Genomic DNA, 19,771 nt, shown 5'->3' with positions numbered 1-19,771 from the left:
AGTTTACCTGTGCTGTATTTCTTCCTGAATTATGTATTTTCGTATTACCTAAACAATACAATATTATACACTTTATCTGTGCTGTATTTCATACCAGATTATATGTTAACACCTCGAACACAGTTCATGGTTTAACATGTGTGAACAAATTTTTTTAACTTTTACTGGTGTACGAGAAATTGTTTGAAACAAATTGAACAGTATCTTTTGGAAAGAGCACTTCCTGTCCCAAAGCACATAATGCAGAATATTTTTTTAAATCTAGATGCGAAACATAACTGAAACAATTAATTTTTCTATTTGCTTTTCTATTTTTTTACTGTGGAAAGGATAGAGAAATAGAAAGACCCGCTGATCCTGTGTTACAGTTCTGGATTTCGGAGTTAGTAAGATGTGTTTGAGTACGTGTGATATAACAAAATGTTTCCTGTACCTTAAACTGTTGGTGTGTCATAAGAATGACAGTCTGTGCATTAGCTACTGACTGACCACCTTTTGTCTAGAACGTAGTTCATAATTAGGAACGGCGGCAGATAGGTTTAATAGTTTGTAACAAAGCCACATAGCCTGCTAAGTCCACCGAGGTAATTCGAACCCCTGACGTTAGCGTTACAAATCCATAGAACTTACCGCTGAACCAGCAGGGTACTCTCTAAGCCTAATAGTTTTACTACAAATTCCCAACTTCCTAAACGCAGAAACTATGAGTAAAACTTTCATAGTTTTTTTCTATGTTGAAAGCCACAGTTGAGTATGAACAAATACACGTGAGCCACAAACACGTGTTGTTTTTTATCTCTGGTAAATGACTCGAACTATGAATTTTACACCTTAAAAGTTTTCTGATAACGTTTTTTAAATATTTAATCTTTGCTGTAGACACTCCGCTATGGCTCCTACTTCATATTGCTCCTATAAAAAATGAAAAAGATGTCGTGGTCCTGTTTCTCCTGACCTTCAGGGACATCACAGCTCTAAAACAACCATTAGAAGACGATGCCAGCAAAGGTATCTAATTAACAGAAGCAGAAGACAGATTTATAAAGATTTCATTTAGAAGATGTGTTCAAGCTTAATTAAGCCTAGTATCTTAATTCTCATTACAGAGTTATAAGGATGAATTACAAAATAATATGTCCGAATTTCTATATCTCAATAGATTTGGAAAGCCTAGTATCTTAATTCTCATTACAGAGTTATAAGGATGAATTACAAAATAATATGTCCGAATTTCTATATCTCAATAGATTTGGAAAGCCTAGTATCTTAATTCTCATTACAGAGTTATAAGGATGAATTACAAAATAATATGTCCGAATTTCTATATCTCAATAGATTTGGAAAGCCTAGTATCTTAATTCTCATTACAGAGTTATAAGGATGAATTACAAAATAATATGTCCGAATTTCTATATCTCAATAGATTTGGAAAGCCTAGTATCTTAATTCTCATTACAGAGTTATAAGGATGAATTACAAAATAATATGTCCGAATTTCTATATCTCAATAGATTTGAAAAGCCTAGTATCTTAATTCTCATTACAGAGTTATAAGGATGAATTACAAAACAATATGTCCGAATTTCTATATCTCAATAGATTTGGAAAGCCTAGTATCTTAATTCTCATTACAGAGTTATAAGGATGAATTACAAAATAATATGTCCGAATTTCTATATCTCAATAGATTTGGAAAGTTCTTTTTTCGACTGTTAGATTTAACATAGTTAAAAGGTTGTCAAAAGATTGTAATTAATATGTTGTTTTCGTTATTACCAAGAACATTTTGTTTTAATCTGGTTTAATTGTTATTTGGTTACGTCTATAATTTAGGACTCAGCAAGTTTGCCCGATTGGCGCGCTCTGTTACCAGGAGTCGTTCAGTGTTTGTCCAACAGTTCTCTTCTCATCTTCCGGTCATCAAATCCGACATTGTCAAACAATCTCAAATCGCCCACGTGAGTATTTCTTTAAAGTTAGCAACTGAATGCAAGTTCGTGTTTTATGGGGTAAAATATGTATAAGAAAAGGAACCTTAAAAAATTGTAAAAATGAATTTTCCGCCAGGTGTTTTCTCATTGTACGATTCTGCAAAAATTAATCACACAAGGTAATTTCAATTATTGCAAAAGTTCTGTATAAAATCTCGACGAATTAGTCTTTCATTGATATGACTGTACTTAACAATCTTTAAAAATTACAATTAATAAAAAAAGCTTACTTTTTAATATTTCCTGTTTAAATACTGAATAAGGCCTGGCATGGCCTAGCGCGTTAAGGCGTGCGCTTCGTAATCTGAGGGTCTCGGGTTCGCGCCCGAGTCGCGCCAAACATGCTCGCCCTCTCAGCCGTGGGGGCGTTATAATGTGACGGTCAATCCCACTTTTCGTTGGTAAAAGATTAGCCCAAGAGTTGGCGGTGGGTGGTGATGACTAGCTGCCTTCCCTCTAGTCTTACATTGCTAAATTAGGGACGGCTAGCACAGATAGCCCTCGAGTAGCTTTGTGCGAAATTCCAAAACAAACAAACAAATACTGAATAACAACATGTCACCAAACTTAAACATTGAAAACACTATCATGTACCTAAAATATTACAAACAACAACTGACCTTGGGAAGAAATAACTGAAGCTGTGAAATGTTTTAGTTCTTTAAAAAAAAATATCCGAGTACTACAGAGTTAAGTTTGTTTATTTTGAATTTTTGGGCAAAGCTACACGAGGGCTACCTACTCTAACTAAGTGTAAGCCTAGAGGGAAAGGCAGCTAGTCATCACTACCAACTCTTGGGCTACTCTTTTTCCAACGAATAGTATCACTGACTGTCACATTATAATGTTACCAAAAATGAAAAGAGGAGCATATTTGGGGGACAGGAATTCGAACTCGCGACCTCAGATTACGAGTCGAGCGCTTTAAACATCTGGTCATGCCAGGCCGACGGGACTCGAGTGACATGATTATCAGACTATACCACTTGGTTATACCAGGACGACGGGACTCGAGTGATATGATTATCAGACTTTACCACTTGGTCATACTAGGACGACGGGACTCGAGTGATATGATTATCAGACTATACCACTTGGTCATACTAGGACGACGGGACTCGAGTGATATGATTATCAGACTATACCACTTGGTCATACTTGGATGACGGGACTCGAGTGACATGATTATCAGACTATACCACTTGGTCATACTAGGACGACGGGACTCGAGTGATATGATTATCAGACTTTACCACTTGGTCATACTAGGACGACGGGACTCGAGTGATATGATTATCAGACTATACCACTTGGTCATACTGGGACGACGGGACTCGAGTGACATGATTATCAGACTATACCACTTGGTCATACTAGGACGACGGGACTCGAGTGACATGATTATCAGACTATACCACTTGGTCATACTAGGACGACGGGACTCGAGTGATATGATTATCAGACTATACCACTTGGTCATACTAGGACGACGGGACTCGAGTGATATGATTATCAGACTTTACCACTTGGTCATACTAGAACGACGGGACTCGAGTGATATGATTATCAGACTATACCACTTGGTCATACTAGGACGACGGGACTCGAGTGACATGATTATCAGACTATACCACTTGGTCATACTTGGATGACGGGACTCGAGTGACATGATTATCAGACTATACCACTTGGTCATACTAGGACGACGGGACTCGAGTGACATGATTATCAGACTATACCAAGCCTTCAAGGAATGATAGCAAAAGAAATTTTAAAACTGAGTAAAATAAGAACTGTATGTCAAGCTGCAATAACTGTGGTGTGGTTTTTTGTTTTCTACGTGATTTCTAGTGTGATCATATTATAAAAATATCCTATTAGCTAAAGATCTCAGTATGTATATATACATCAAAACAAAAGTGATAGAAAAGGTACGGCCAAAATAAGATTTGTTTGTTTTTGTTTTTTGAATTTCGGACAAAACTACTCGAGGACTATCTGTGCTAGCCGTCCCTAATTTAGCAGTGTAAGACTAGAGGGAAGGCAGCTAGTTATCACCACCCACTGCCAACTCTTGGGGGTACTCTTTTACCAACGAATAGTGGGATTGACCGTCACGCCCCACGGCTAGAGGGCGAACCCTCGGCGCACGCCTTACGCGCTTGGCCATGCCAGTCACCACCCACCGCCAACACTTGCCAACACCGAATATGAAATTCTATTACTTAACAAAATTGAAGCCTGACAATTAAGGCGTTCGACTCACGGTATGAGGATCAAGGGTTCGAATCCCTCTCACCAAGCAGGCTCACCCTTTCAGCCATGAAAACATTATAATGTGACGATTAATTCCAATTCCAGTAATTGCTTGTAAAAAGAGTAGCCCAAGAGTTGGCGAAAGGTGATGTTGACTGGTTGCCTTCCCTCTAGTCTATCACTGCTAAATTAGTGACGACTTTCGCAGATATCCCTCGTGTAGCTTTAAGCAAAATTTTAAAAATAAGAAACGAAAAATGGGCATCATATTTGCTATCAAGTTACAGAACAAATGTTACACATCGACTCAGAATATTTTGACAGATTTCTATTGAGCTCGGTTTTTCCAGAATATTTTGACAGAAGTATAGTGACATTAGTTTGTTTGTTTTTTTCAAAAACGAAATAATAATTTTGTCTCGCAACCAACATTTCACGCATCAGATTCGTGTCGACAACCGATCAAAAGGGAACGAGAAACATAAAATCGATAAGAAAAAAACAAACAACGTGTTAATCATATTAAAATGGAAAAGTATTCTATTTCTTGCCGAATAGAAATGATATGTCTAAAATTGATATATTTAAACTTGCACTGGTAATTGTAGTAAATCATTGGCATCTAATGCTGAACTAAATAACATCCGTCAATTTTTTTTCAATTTAAACAAGTATGAAACATTAATTAAATTCTTTGAAGTGACTGTCGTTAAGGTCTATAATTCAATCTAAAGTATTCACAGAACTCCACATGTAACTTAGCAGTTGTTGCCGGTATCTTACCTAATGAGATTTAAAACTTTCAGTACCTACTAATGTCAATTTCCAGAAACATTGGAAAAATTTTGTAAGTTTTCGTGATTGGGTAGGAAACTTCGCGTTTAACAAATTTTAAAACAGCTAACAAAACGTCATTGAGGTAAAAGACAATAGAAAGAAAAAGTTCTATAACTCTTTGTTTTTTGTAAACGATGTTTTTTAGCTGCATAATACAAAAATAAACCGTTGCATTCTTTTCGAAACAGATCGTGTCATGCCTCGCATTGCTCTTTGAGCATGACGTCTTAAATTTAAATTTCGGATTACAAACACAACTTGATGCACGTTAATTAAGTCTTTGGTTGTTTCCTGTTGAGTATAAAGTTACACAGTGGGTTATGCGTGCTGTGCCTACTGTGGGTCGTATCGAAAGCTGATTTTTAACGTTGTAAGCCCTCAAACGTACCACTGTATGTTTTGTAAATTACTGCATCGTTTCACAAAGTTTTGTGTCACACACACTGAAAAAAATGATTTATATATTAGTAGTATATGTTGTATTCGTAGGATTCGTAAGTAGCAGTATAATCTTAAATAAGTGAGTCAAATCGCACAAAAGCAAACTTAATTACCCTAATGAAATAAAATAAATACAGATAAACATATTTGCGTAAACTATTTTCCTACTTTATACTATTTCAGTTTATAAACAATACAAATCCACTTAAGTCAAATCATTATCTCATTAGACACCAAGGCAGAGGTATGTGGAATATAGTTTGACATGACTTTAACAAGACTTTAAGTATATTAACCGTGTGATTACAACGAATATCCTAACACGACTAATGAAATGTTTTTCTCTTGTTTTGTTTCGGAGAAAATATTAACTTGATAACATTGTGAGGGTCCTAACAGAGGTGATTTAGGTGCTTAGTACTCCTTTCTCTCAGCGGTAAATTTCATAGTTTAAATAGGTACAAATCGGCTTTCGAAACGTGTGGTGGGCAGAGCACAGATAGCTTATTGTGTAGCGTTGTGCTTACTAACGAACAAAGTCACATGAAAACAATACCTCTCACATGTGCTAATAGTGACATGGCACGGTAATTTTTCTTTCAAGAGTGACTTTTGGTTTAATAAAAGACGACACCTGTGATTTCGTAATGATTAAGATGGCGACACCTAAGCTGTCGCACGAGTGAGTTCTAATGATCTGACACCGACCATGATTGAAGGTGAAGATAATACAAACATAGGTTGGCAGAGTTTCATAACAAGTCTAACAACGTAGTCTCATAACAAGTCTAATAACACAGTCTAATAACATAGACTAATAACAAGTCTAACAACGTAGTCTCATAACAAGTCTAATAACATAGACTAATAACAAGTCTAATAACATAGTCTAGTAACAAGTCTAATAACATAGTCTAGTAATAAGTCTAATAACATAGTCTAATAACATAGACTAATAACAAGTCTAATAACAAGTCTAATAACATAGTCTAGTAACAAGTCTAATAACATAGTCTAATAACAAGTCTAATAACATAGTCTAGTAATAAGTCTAATAACATAGTCTAATAACAAGGCTAATAACATAGTCTAATAACAAGGCTAATAACATAGTCTAATAACATAGACTAATAACAAGTCTAATAACAAGTCTAATAACATAGTCTAATAACATAGACTAATAACAAGTCTAATAACAAGTCTAATAACATAGTCTAGTAACAAGTCTAATAACATAGTCTAATAACAAGTCTAATAACATAGTCTAGTAATAAGTCTAATAACATAGTCTAATAACAAGGCTAATAACATAGTCTAATAACAAGGCTAATAACATAGTCTAATAACAAGTCTAATAACATAGTCTAATAACAAGTCTAATGGCATAGTCTAATAACAAGTCTAATAACACAGTCTAATAACAAGTCTAATAACATAGTCTAATAACAAGCCTAATAACATAGTCTAATAACATAGTCTAATAACAAGTCTAATAACATAGTCTAATAATAAGTCTAATAACATAGTCTAATAACAAGTCTAATAACACAGTCTAATAATAAGTCTAATAACATAGTCTAGTAATAAGTCTAATAACATAGTCTAATAACAAGGCTAATAACATAGTCTAATAACAAGTATAATAGCATAGTCTATAACAAGTCTAATAACATAGTCTAATAACAAGTCTAATAACATAGTCTAGTAATAAGTCTAATAACATAGTCTAATAACAAGTCTAATAACATAGTCTAATAACAAGTCTAATAACATAGTCTAATAACAAGTCTAATAGCATAGTCTAATAACAAGGCTAATAACATAGTCTAATAACAAGTCTAATAACATAGTCTAATAACAAGTCTAATAGCATAGTCTAATAACAAGTCTAATAACACAGTCTAATAATAAGTCTAATAACATAGTCTAATAACATAGTCTAATAACAAGGCTAATAACATAGTCTAATAACAAGTCTAATAACATAGTCTAATAACAAGGCTAATAACATAGTCTAATAACAAGTCTAATAACATAGTCTAATAACAAGTCTAATAGCATAGTCTAATAACAAGTCTAATAACACAGTCTAATAACAAGCCTAATAACATAGTCTAATAACAAGTCTAATAACAAGGCTAATAACATAGTCTAATAACAAGTCTAATAACATAGTCTAATTACAAGTATAATAACATAGTCTAATAACAAGTCTAATAACACAGTCTAATAGCATAGTCTAATAACAAGGCTAATAACATAGTCTAATAACAAGTCTAATAACATAGTCTAATAACAAGTCTAATAACATAGTCTAATAACATAGTCTAATAACAAGTCTAATAGCATAGTCTAATAACAAGGCTAATAACATAGTCTAATAACAAGTCTAATAACATAGTCTAATAACAAGTCTAATAACATAGTCTAATTACAAGTATAATAACATAGTCTAATAACAAGTCTAATAGCACAGTCTAATAACAAGTCTAATAGCACAGTCTAATAATAAGTCTAATAACATAGTCTAGTAATAAGTCTAATAACATAGTCTAATAACAAGTCTAATAACATAGTCTAATAATAAGTCTAATAACATAGTCTAGTAATAAGTCTAATAACATAGTCTAATAACAAGGCTAATAACATAGTCTAATAACAAGTCTAATAACATAGTCTAATAACATAGTCTAATAACAAGTCTAATAACATAGTCTAATAACAAGTCTAATAGCATAGTCTAATAACACAGTCTAATAATAAGTCTAATAACATAGTCTAATAACAAGCCTAATAACATAGTCTATAACAAGTCTAATAACATAGTCTAATTACAAGTATAATAACATAGTCTAGTAATAAGGCTAATAACAAGGCTAGTTGAAACTTCTACTGATATAGGTATGAATTGTACAGGTCTGATATAGAACCAAGTGAAAAATTGTAGTTCTACCCTAATAACTTAACAATGAAGACAATGTCGTACTATTGTAAGTTGAAGCTTTTACTATCTGTTATAGACAACGTCAAGAGTTATGATACTATAAATATTAGCTGTCAGCAAGTAACAAAGATGATAGTGAAAGTTAACAGTGTAATATCGGGGATATTTGAGAGTTATAATATTCTGAAAAATACCTGTTAAGATCTAATAGCGGTGATATTTACTGGTTATGATATATTGGATATTTACTGGTTATGATATATTGGATATTTACTGGTTATGATATATTAACTGTATCTTGATGACATTCAAGAGGTGTAAAGTTGTACATTTATCTTAAAATTAAGATACGATAAACGGTAATGGCTGAGAGTTATGGTATTGTACGTATTAGTTTTCACTGTCTGATAATTAACACGATTAAAATAAGCTTGATTGACAACACGGTTTTTCCCCTTTGGTTCGCCGACAGGTGATAAGTCTAAGTGCGGATGTGATGCCCCAGTACCGACAGGAAGCCCCCAAAACTCCACCCCACATCCTACTGCACTACTGCGCCTTCAAGGCGATCTGGGACTGGGTTATCTTGTGTCTTACATTCTACACGGCCATCATGGTGCCCTACAACGTCTCCTTCAAGAACAAGACTAGTGAGGATGTCAGTTTCCTCGTGCTCGACAGTATTGTTGACGTCATCTTTTTTATCGACATTGTGCTCAACTTCCACACTACGTTCGTTGGCCCTGGTGGTGAGGTCGTTTCTGATCCCAAGATAATCCGGATGAATTATTTGAAGAGCTGGTTCATCATAGATCTGTTATCTTGCCTTCCTTACGACGTCTTCAATGCATTCGACCATGACGACGACGTAGGTTGCTTTTGAATAATTATGACCAAAATCAAGTTCTAAAACCTTATAATTACCACACCATTACGAGTTATCGTTTGTTTTTTGTCGTTGTTTATTAAAACTTGTTTTAATATAATGTTTGTCTTTTATTTAAATGATTACCGTAGAATTTCGTTCGTATTACTTTTTTTGTTATAAGATGATTAAACCTACTTTAGGTTTAACTTGTGTCGTGTAAAATAAAAATAGGCTGTTATTGTACAATGTTTCAGTTGACGATCGTCTCTGGTTCTGTCATGAAGGTAAAAGATAAATTACATCTTAGGCAGAAATGAAATACTCGTTTTCTAATTTCAAGCACAATATGAAAAAAATATCGTTTATACCCGAATACAATACGTCCTTTTTCTCTCCAATTACCTCTCAACAAATTGACTGTGCATTGTATTCGCGCACGTTCAGTTTTGTTAGGTACTTTACTAGAATTTAGTACCGAAATTTATTAAGCTTCATTAAAAGATTCAAACAGTGTTGCGTATCCAATGCAATGGATGAAACGGGTTATAACATGATGTGGGAAACAGAAGAGGAAGAAATAATGGTTCAAAAGAAGCGAATCTGATTGATGCGACGAAACCGAAAGTAACCATAATTCTAGCGATGACGAAGATAGATGAATGTTTAACTTTGTGTATTACTACGAAAAAACTTTTCAATAAATTTTGTAAAATTGAGAGATAAAAACAATAATTCAGTGAAATATTTTCACAGATATTTAACACGTTGATAGTTGTTTAGTGTATTTAAAAACTAATCCTTACATTTCGGATAACTGATGCGTAAAAAAAAAACAGTTTATTCTCAATTAAACCTTTCAAAATTATGTGCGCATTATATTCGGGCAAATACGGTCATTTTCTTCTGTAAGGGTAAGTTCCCTAGTGTCAGCGCAGTATATATACAGACTTACATAGCTAGAAACCAGGGTTTCGTACCCGTGGTGAGCAGATCATAAATAGCTCATTGTCTGGCTTTGTGCTTGACTACGAACAAACTGTAAGGGTAAAAATACATAAATTACCGTATATTTTTTACTATCTTTATTGTTCGAATAAAAATTAATGCTGGCCTGGCATGACCAAGTGGGTTAAGGCACTCAACTCGTAATCTGAAGGTCGCAGGTTCGAATCCCTGTCACACCAAACATGCTCGGCCTTTCAGCCGTGGGGGCGTTATAAAGTGACGGTCAATCCCACTATTCGTTGATAAAAGAGTAGCCCAAGAGTTGGAGGTGGGTGGTGATGGCTATCTGTCTTCCCTCTAGTCTTACACTGCTAAATTTGGGACGTCTAGCACAGATAGCTCTCGTGAAGCTTTGCACGGAATTCAAAAACAAACAAATTAATGTTAATTTCAGACTTTTCTGCAAAAACTGTTCTTTTTTCACTGCGCGTCATCTACTGTTAAATTACACGTTTGATCAGCTTAAAAACTGAATAAGTTACAGAGTATAACTATACAATACCGTGTGAGATAACCTAAAATAAAATTTGCATCTACTATTACGGAACGACGTCACATTCACATAGATACACGTGCTCATATAAGTTTGTTGTTCCGTAATAGTAGATCTAAGCTTTGTTTTTGAATAGGTCATATTCAAGTAATTCTCGTTTCATTTAAAAGAAAGCATTTTATCTTCATCAGGTATGCAATACGCAAGTGTTTAATTATGATCTCGGACGTCGAGACTAAGATAATCTGATACTAGTGTCGTCTAGTTTATCCTTTACGCAGAGTATCAGAGCCTTAAAACTATCAGATTAATGATTTAAGTCTCTCGTGATGACGAGAAACTCATTTAAAGTAAAAATATATCTCAGGACGGCTGGTATGGGTATTAACACTTTTACTAATAAAGCAGAGAACAACGTTTCGACCTTCTTAACATGAAGAGTACATAAGAAGGTAGAAACGTTGCTCGTTGCTTTATTAGTAAAAGTGTTAATACCCACACCAGCCGTCCTGAGATATACTGATCTAAGCCTTATTAAATCTACCCTTCAAGAAAATATTTTCTGCTTGCTTAGATCTTCTGAAAATGGCCAAGTTAATGATATTAGTATTATATAGTTTTCCCTCAAACTTTATATGGATTATTAGATCAGTTTTCGGGGTACCATCCTTCAAATAGGATATAATTTTTTCATCAACCTCTTCAATACGAGGTTACTTTTTGGAAATGAGCTAAAAAAGTGAGATCTTTTAAGATCTGTTGTTATATCTGTGCATAAAATATGCACGATAAATAAATGCTGTATATCTGCATTTATATGTGATGTGTATTTTTTCAATGAAGCCACAGTAAAGTATAGAAAAGTATATTAAGCATTTGATACATAAGTTAGAATAACTGCGATACAAATTATTCATACAGAATGTCCAATGCCATTTAGCGGGTACAGGTTGTAATACATGAAAACATGCAAATATTTGTTTGTTAATTTTGCACAAAATTACACGTTTTGTGTATAAAACCAGAAGGACTACTCATCACCACCCACGGCTAACCTCTTGGGTTACTCTTTTACCAACGATTGACCGTTACGTTATAGCGTTACACTGTTTGGTGTGACGGCGATTCGAACCCGCGATGCTCAGTTTATGAGTTAAACGCCCCTCACCACATGACTAGGTCGGGTTTACATATTCGGGCAAAAAGTTAAAAATACGGAGAAAAATGGTTCGCCCAAATTAACTCGGACAGTTTTTTGTCTTTTTTTTTTTTTTGAGACGTGAAGGATGCTCAAGTAATCTCAGGCAGATCATGGAAGGAGTTAAAAGTTCTAAGAATTGTCAGGTTGGGGATAACTTTAATCTTTTAAGCAGGATATCTGAAAGTTGTTGAATGCTCTTAATGTAGCAAGGTTTTATTCATTGTTTTATGAAATGTTTGAATTACGTAAGTTATCAGAATCTTACCTAGAACTTTGTGGTAACATAAGATTAATTTCATGAAGCTTATTTTCCAAGCAGGGTATCGGCAGTTTATTCAGTGCTCTAAAGGTGGTCAGGTTATTGAGACTGGGGCGTGTGGTTCGCAAGTTGGATCGTTACCTGGAGTACGGAGCCGCCATGTTAACCCTATTGCTCTGTTTCTACATGCTTGTGGCACACTGGCTGGCTTGCATCTGGTACAGCATCGGTCGCAGTGACGCTGAGAACGGTTTCGTTTACAGCTGGCTATGGAAATTGGCTAACATCACTCAGCAACCGTTTTATTTCGAGTTTTCGAATGAGACCTACAGGACCGAACTGTCCGGTGGTCCTCCTAGAGGAACCATGTACGTCACGTCTCTCTACTTCACTATGACCTGCATGACCAGCGTGGGGTTCGGCAATGTGGCTTCCGAGACGGATAACGAAAAGTTTTCACCATCTGTATGATGATCATAGGAGGTAATTAAATACTGATTAAGGTAATCAGTTCGAAAGAGAACTGATAGGCCTTATCTTAGTGAGATTTACAGAGGGAAAACTGGCCTCATATATCGGAAAAATAATAATTAGTTCTCTATTCAGAAATCTGCATTATAATTTCTTAATTTGAGTCAAATTTAGGAAAATCAGTGTTTCGTGAATCTATAAATAACTTTTCAAATAATAAAGAAAAACGTTGTATTTCTAGATCGTGTTCTTTCTTTAGGAACTCAGTTAAAGATTGTTATAGAATATTTTTATGTTTCATACTTGAAACATGTTTAAAGTTTTATTAAAATTACCAATAAAATAAGTGTGTAACCTGTCTGTTGAATAAAGTAAACTATTATTTTAGTATCCCTAACTGAATGTGTACCGAGAAAAAACTCATAAATGATATACTGTATTAGTTTTAATTAGCAGAGGCTGGCAAAACAGTATTGGTTAAGCCTTTTTAAAGTACGACCTATATTCTATACAGAAATAAATTAACATTCCAACTTTTATATATATTTTTTGCTTAAGTTTAATTAAGACTAAACTTTAGACCAGCTAATACTTTCAATAAATAAACTTGTAATGTTATTCTACGATTAAAAGTTAAACCTTTTTAAAAATTTCAAAAAAGCTTTTAATACAGTATTGTACAAAATGTCTATCAAAGTTGAAATGCGTTTGCGCATTCAGATAAGCCCAGCATGGACAGGTAGGTTAAGACGTTCGACTCGCAATCTGAAAATGCGCAAGTACCTTATTATCTAAATGTTTGTTTGTTTTTGTTCTGAATTTCGCTCAAAGCTACACGAGGGCTATCTACACTAGTCGTCCCTAATTATGCAGTGTAAGACTAGAGGGAAGGCAGCTAGTCATCACCACCCACCGCCAACTCTTGGGCTACTCTTTTTACCAACGAATAGTGGGATTGATTGTAACATTATAACGCCCCCACGGCTGAAAGAGCGAGCATGTTTGGTGTGACGAGGATTCGAACCCGCGACCCTCGGATTACGAGTTGAGTGCCTTAACCGCCTGGCCATGCCTGGCCCAGAGCGTTCTTGGCACTCGTGCTGTAAGGTTGAACTAGAATTATTATTTTAGTCCATAAAATTGTGTACTGTATTATTTGTACATGTTCTGCTATAGCTGAACTTTCAACTTAATATTATGTTTAGGCAAAGTGTATTTTGAGTTCTTTTTACCTTGATCGATATAAATATCACCACATCGGCTTTCTATTTCGTAAATCTCAGGGTTTCTTCCTATCATGCAAACGTATTTTATCATTAGTATTGCATAAAAATTGGTTGATCTTATCAAGGAGTTTGAAGATAGAACAGCACGTGTATTGTTTCTTAAACAAATTAAATAAGTGACTAATTAATATTGGAATATAATGCAGTAATGAAGAGTGCTTTTTATTTTCTTATAAAAATTATCTTAGCTTAATTAATTCTTTTAAAGTAATTGAACTATCACTAAATTTATTAAAAACTTGTCAAAAGTATTTGGACTGACTGTAACCTCCAATCGGCACGTGTTTAATTAAAGCGTCTTCAAAGCTCTGCAAATATAAAATTATGGTTTATGACGACATCGTTCTTACAAATTATTCCCGAGAATGACGATGTATAATGGTCAAATGATGTAGAATTGTTATTAAATAGAAGTTCGCTAAAGCTACTTTAACTATCTGCTAATAAACGTTACATTTAAGTTGTACTCAAACGTCGATCATTTGTGATCATGATAAATTATTATACTGTTATCAGTCAGATCTCGTGTCGTAACCAGTTTGTAAATTTGTTTTTTAACTAACCTGATTGTTAGTGCAGAAACTAGCTTGTTTTCGAGAGTCACTGAATTCAGTAATTCAACATGTGTTTCTGAAACAAATCTATAACTAACACAATAGAATTACTTCAATTTCAATTCACCCTCTCAAGATTTGTTTTTTCTCCTCGACCACTGCTCGAAGCTTCCGCTTTCAAAAATACTATTTAATATTAGGAATAACAAACAGAGTCTCCTGGTGGCTCAACGCTAAATTTGAGGGCTAGCATATGAGGTTCGATCCTCGCTGTTAGCAAAGAAGGAAGTATGTAACACGTTGTGCACATTGATAATTAGAGATACACGTGCAGTAGTCTTCTTGTGTTTTCGATTAGTAAATAATCTTTCGATCGTGAAACAGTTAACCCTGCGTGAACAGCTTGTGTGTTTATTTTACAGAGGATCAAAAATCTGTATAAATACACGTTCGTTCGATTTCCAACGTCACAGCCAATAAGCAGTAACTGAAATGCCACGCGGTCGGCTGACTTGAAGATTTTAACAAAATTAAACTTTCGGGAGAAAATGAAAACTTTGGACCAACGTTTGCAATGATATACAGATTGGAACAACTGCTTCGAGCCGAACGTTGCATTTCAAATTATTGAAACTTAAAGGTAATATCTCGAACTTTCTCGGATGATTGCTTATACATTAATAAAGCAGATTCTTCTCAGATACCAATAGATTTCTGCATGAAACTCCAATACACATATCCTTAACATTAGATGCGTAGAAAGAACAAGTAATGTAACACTAAAAACGGAGAATAATTTCCCAAATTCCCATTAAAACCAGTGTGACAAAAACGTAACATTATGTTTCTCAAATAACATATTAACAAAAGTTTCCTGCTCTAGTCATCAGCAAGGCGCCAAAGGGCATCAAAGCCAAAAGCATCTCATCATAAAAAGTTTGGGTATTTTATTCAAATATCCTATTTGTGCTTTCCTTCATAGGGTTTTTTACCATGTAGTTGTAGAAATAAAGTACTTATTCATATTTGAAAATGTTTTAACATAAATGTGTACTTATAGCTCTTCTATACGCCACAATATTTGGCCATGTGACGACCATCATCCAACAGATGACATCAGCAACAGCCCGTTACCATGACATGCTAAACAATGTCCGCGAGTTTATGAAGCTGCATGAAGTTCCGAAAGCTTTAAGCGAGCGAGTTATGGACTATGTGGTGTCCACATGGGTCATGAGCAAAGGAATTGACATCAAAAAGGTAAATGACTGTTTCCTACCAATAGCAGTGTAGTGTGTGTGTGCACGGTATACATTCTATAAATAAGATAAATGTGTGTTTGAGATTTGAGAAGCACACTGACTTATTGAAAACAAAAAATGCAACGTAAGCTTAATGATTGTGTGTGTGTGTGTGTGTGTTGTGTGTGTGTGTGTTTTCTTGTAGCAAAGCCACATGAGGCTATCTGCCGATCCTAGCGGGGGGAACCGAACCCCTAATTTTAGGGTTGTAAATCCGTAGACTTACCGCTGTACTAGCGAGGGGTAGAAGAGACTCATATCATGATACTATATGTCTTGGTAGACCTAATGGACTTGTGGAAATTAGTTAAGTTTTATGACCAGAATTTCAACGAAACACTAGTGGTGAAAAGTAAAAACTTTATCATGGTGTTACCTAAATAATAAACTGACCAAACTACAGCCTGAATACCAGGTTAACTGTTGCGTGTAATATATAACTTTAATTTTATTCTTTAAGATAATTTATAAAATTAATTTCTGTCCACATATATAAAACTTTGGAAGCCCTGTTATGAAATTTAAGCGTCCTAATAGTATTTTCTAATGACTTAATGTGTAATACCATAAATCTTCACAGAAATATTCACTGAAAAGCCAGAAAAAGGGGAAAATGATGGTTTCACTTACTCAAAAAAACGATTATTTGTTTTAGGTGCTAAGTTACTGTCCAAAAGATATGACTGCGGATATTTGTGTCCATCTCAACCGAAAAGTGTTTAACGAACATCCTGCTTTTCGTCTAGCTAGTGATGGCTGTCTTCGTGCATTAGCTATGTATTTTACCATGGATCACAGCGCTCCAGGAGACCTGCTCTACCACACTGGTGAGAGTATTGACACGCTGAGCTTTGTTGTGTCAGGGTCGCTAGAGGTCATACAAGACGACGAAGTTGTGGCTATATTAGGTGAGAAATATTTTGTCATTTTTTTCTTTTTTAATTTAGATCAGCAATTATTTTTCATCAAAAGTCAGATTGCATTGAACAGATTTGTTTGTTTGTGTTTTGAATTTAGCGCAAAGCTATACGAGGGCTATCTGTGCTAGCCGTCCCTCATTTAGCAGTGTAAGACTAGAGGGAAGGCAGCTAGTCATCACCATCTACTGCTAACTCTTGGGCTACTCTTTTACCAACGAATAGTGGGATTATCTGTAACATTATATCGCTCCTACGGTTGAAAGGGTGAGAATGTTGATATAACGGAGATTTGAACCCGCGACTCTCATATTAGGAGTCGGGCGCCTTAACCACCTGGCCATACCGAATATTTGATCAGGTTACTGGAATGAATCCGTCTCGCAACTACGTGAGAGTCTTCTTATGTTAGTTTACAAATACATAAGCCATCGGAATATCCCTAATAAGGAAAGAATAAGTTAAAATTAACTTATAGCATTGTGTTTCTGTTGTGTAACATCAGCCGGGTAGGATTTTGAAGTTTGTATTACCAGAAACAAAAGGTTGTCACGAGTTTAAATTTTTCTGTAACCTGGAAACACTCATATGTTTCTTTGATATTTAAGTTACTAAAATCACTTGATCCAATCATATGCTAGTGTTGAGATACATTATACAGTATTTGAAATACGATCATAACTTGATAAGGATAGCGCTGTATAATACTTGGACATTAGCGACTTCATGAAGAAATCAACTGACGTTCTGTGTCAAATGCAGTTTGCAGTCTTCATGGACAAATAAATAAATATCCTGCAAATACAGGGTTCTTCTTTAAAATGGTATATGTATAGGTTGCTATAGCGACACAATGAGTACTGATGTCCAATGTCCTTCCTGTGAAATTTAACTAAACTGATGAGAAACGTCATCCTATAAGTTACTAGCACCTTACAAAATGGTACATTGCTTTAGAGTATTGGGGTTATTCATGGCAAATAAACAGTTTTTGTGGTAGGAAGTTTCAAAATAGACAGTAACGACAAATAGACTTCCTCTACCTTAACCTGTTGACTGCCAAGTATTTCAGCTGCTATAATACAACTATAATGCTTCTTCATTTGTAACTTTATTCGTGACGCCATTTTGGATCGAAAGTGAAACAATTTGTAAGTAGGTAAAATGCATGTATGGTCCTGACATCTATCGTTGAAGTTAGGTATTATTGAGAACGAATTAACTCGTCCGTGGCACTGTGTTACCGATCGGCTTGGACAAGTTATCTCGTCTACGGCACTGAACAGGTTAAAGATCAGTGTAAGATATCGGTTCGAAGATTCTGCCTACGCGGGCTATGAAAATTTTCTACATAAAGCTCTCGAGAAGCCCGCTCTCCAAGACGACGCTGCCAACGTGTTGGCATCAATCTTCATTGTCAGGGAAAAGATAAAACCTCCACTAGAAAAGTACACGGTGAGCAAGCAAATACTAGCCTTTATCTTGGCTTATATCCTCGCATTGCTAGCTTCTTTTTACCCCATTTTATCTCTACACTGTATGTTGTCTATTTCTCTACGCTTTATAAACTTTGTTGTAGAACCTATAGTAACTGTTTGTATCAAAGCTATGCGCTCTAAGATATATACTGGAGTATGTACACATATTCTTGCCGGCTTGTTAACTTCACTCTATAATCTTTCTTGGAAAATGAGTGTTACTAAGCAAGTTGAACGAGTTTCTTTTTTTTTTATATTTTCTTTTGTAACTGTTTGCTCAAGGCTGAACCAACTTAATATAAGGATGTTTTTTGGAAAATGTAAACTAAAATTATTAATCTTAAATTAGTACGCTTCTATATCGCTGTCCAAAAATAGAAATGTGAACTCATCTGAATATATATATGTATAATATAAATACCAAGGTCTGATTAACTATTTTTAATAAATATCCAACATAGGCCCGGTTAAGGCGTACGACTCGTAATCCGAGGGCCTCGGGTTCGCATCCCTGTCGCACCAAACATGCTCGCCTTTTCAGCCGTGAGGGCGTTATAATGTACGGTCAATCCACTTATTCGTTGGTAAAGAGTAGCCCAAGAGTTGGCGGTGGGTGGTAATGACCAGTTGTCTTCTCTCTAGTCTTGCACTGCTAAATTAGGAACGGCTAGCGCAGATAGCCCTCGAGTAGCTTTGCGCGAAATTAAAAACAAAAAGTATCCAACATTTAAAGTCTCACTTACGCTTCGTACTGTTCTATCTCGTAATTTTCTTAAACTTAACTACCATTATGTGTACAATGTATCTTGTATTTTATTTTCGAATAAACTTCTTCCATTACTTATCAATAATAATAACATAAGCTAGAACATAAGAGAATAATTATTTATTCTGTTTATAGCTTCGAAATGAATGAATTAGAGTTGAATTATAATATATATATATCGTAAGTATCGATTATTTTTTCGGTACAACTTCAGATTAGGTGAATGTAATAACGACGACTGTATGTACTTTCATTAGTTTAAAAGAAGGCGTGTTCGATATCAAATGTTATCCAGCACTCGATTGCTGCAGTACATTATATGTACTTTCGCACCTCTGTAATTCCACATTACATCTATAGAGGGAGCAAGCAAAGTGATTAAAATATCCTCATTATGGTTATATTTACACATACATTTCTTTGTATGTTTTTTGAATTTCACGCAAAGCTACTCGAGGGCTATCTGTGCTAGCCGTCCATAATTTAGCAGTGTAAAACAAGAGGGAAGACAGCTGGTCATCACCACCAACCGCCAACTCTTGGGCTACTCTTATACCAACGAATAGTGGCATTGACCACCCCATTATAACGCCCCATGTTTGGTGCGACGAGGATTTGAATCCGCGACCCTCAGATTACGAGTCGCACGCCTTAACCTACCTGGCCATGCCGGGCCACCACATACACTTTTGCGACTCACAAC

General features: G+C 35.1%; 1 protein-coding gene across 1 annotated transcript in view; it reads left to right on the top strand.

Annotated features, from left to right (window-relative positions):
- LOC143228814 (potassium voltage-gated channel protein eag-like) overlaps nucleotides 1–19,771 on the top strand; it is a 164,772-nt gene that overhangs the window by 129,114 nt on the left and 15,887 nt on the right. Inside the window, 7 exon segments of the mRNA XM_076460186.1 lie at nucleotides 880–1,008; nucleotides 1,834–1,958; nucleotides 8,942–9,337; nucleotides 12,356–12,746; nucleotides 12,749–12,778; nucleotides 15,667–15,866; nucleotides 16,563–16,815. Of these exon segments, the coding sequence (XP_076316301.1) occupies nucleotides 880–1,008; nucleotides 1,834–1,958; nucleotides 8,942–9,337; nucleotides 12,356–12,746; nucleotides 12,749–12,778; nucleotides 15,667–15,866; nucleotides 16,563–16,815 (1,524 nt within the window).

This window comes from Tachypleus tridentatus, chromosome 1 (genome assembly GCF_004210375.1).
Source record: "Tachypleus tridentatus isolate NWPU-2018 chromosome 1, ASM421037v1, whole genome shotgun sequence".
NCBI lineage: Eukaryota > Metazoa > Arthropoda > Merostomata > Xiphosura > Limulidae > Tachypleus > Tachypleus tridentatus.
The sequence above is the reverse complement of the archived record's forward strand: the minus strand, read 5'-3'. Positions and strand labels throughout refer to the sequence as shown.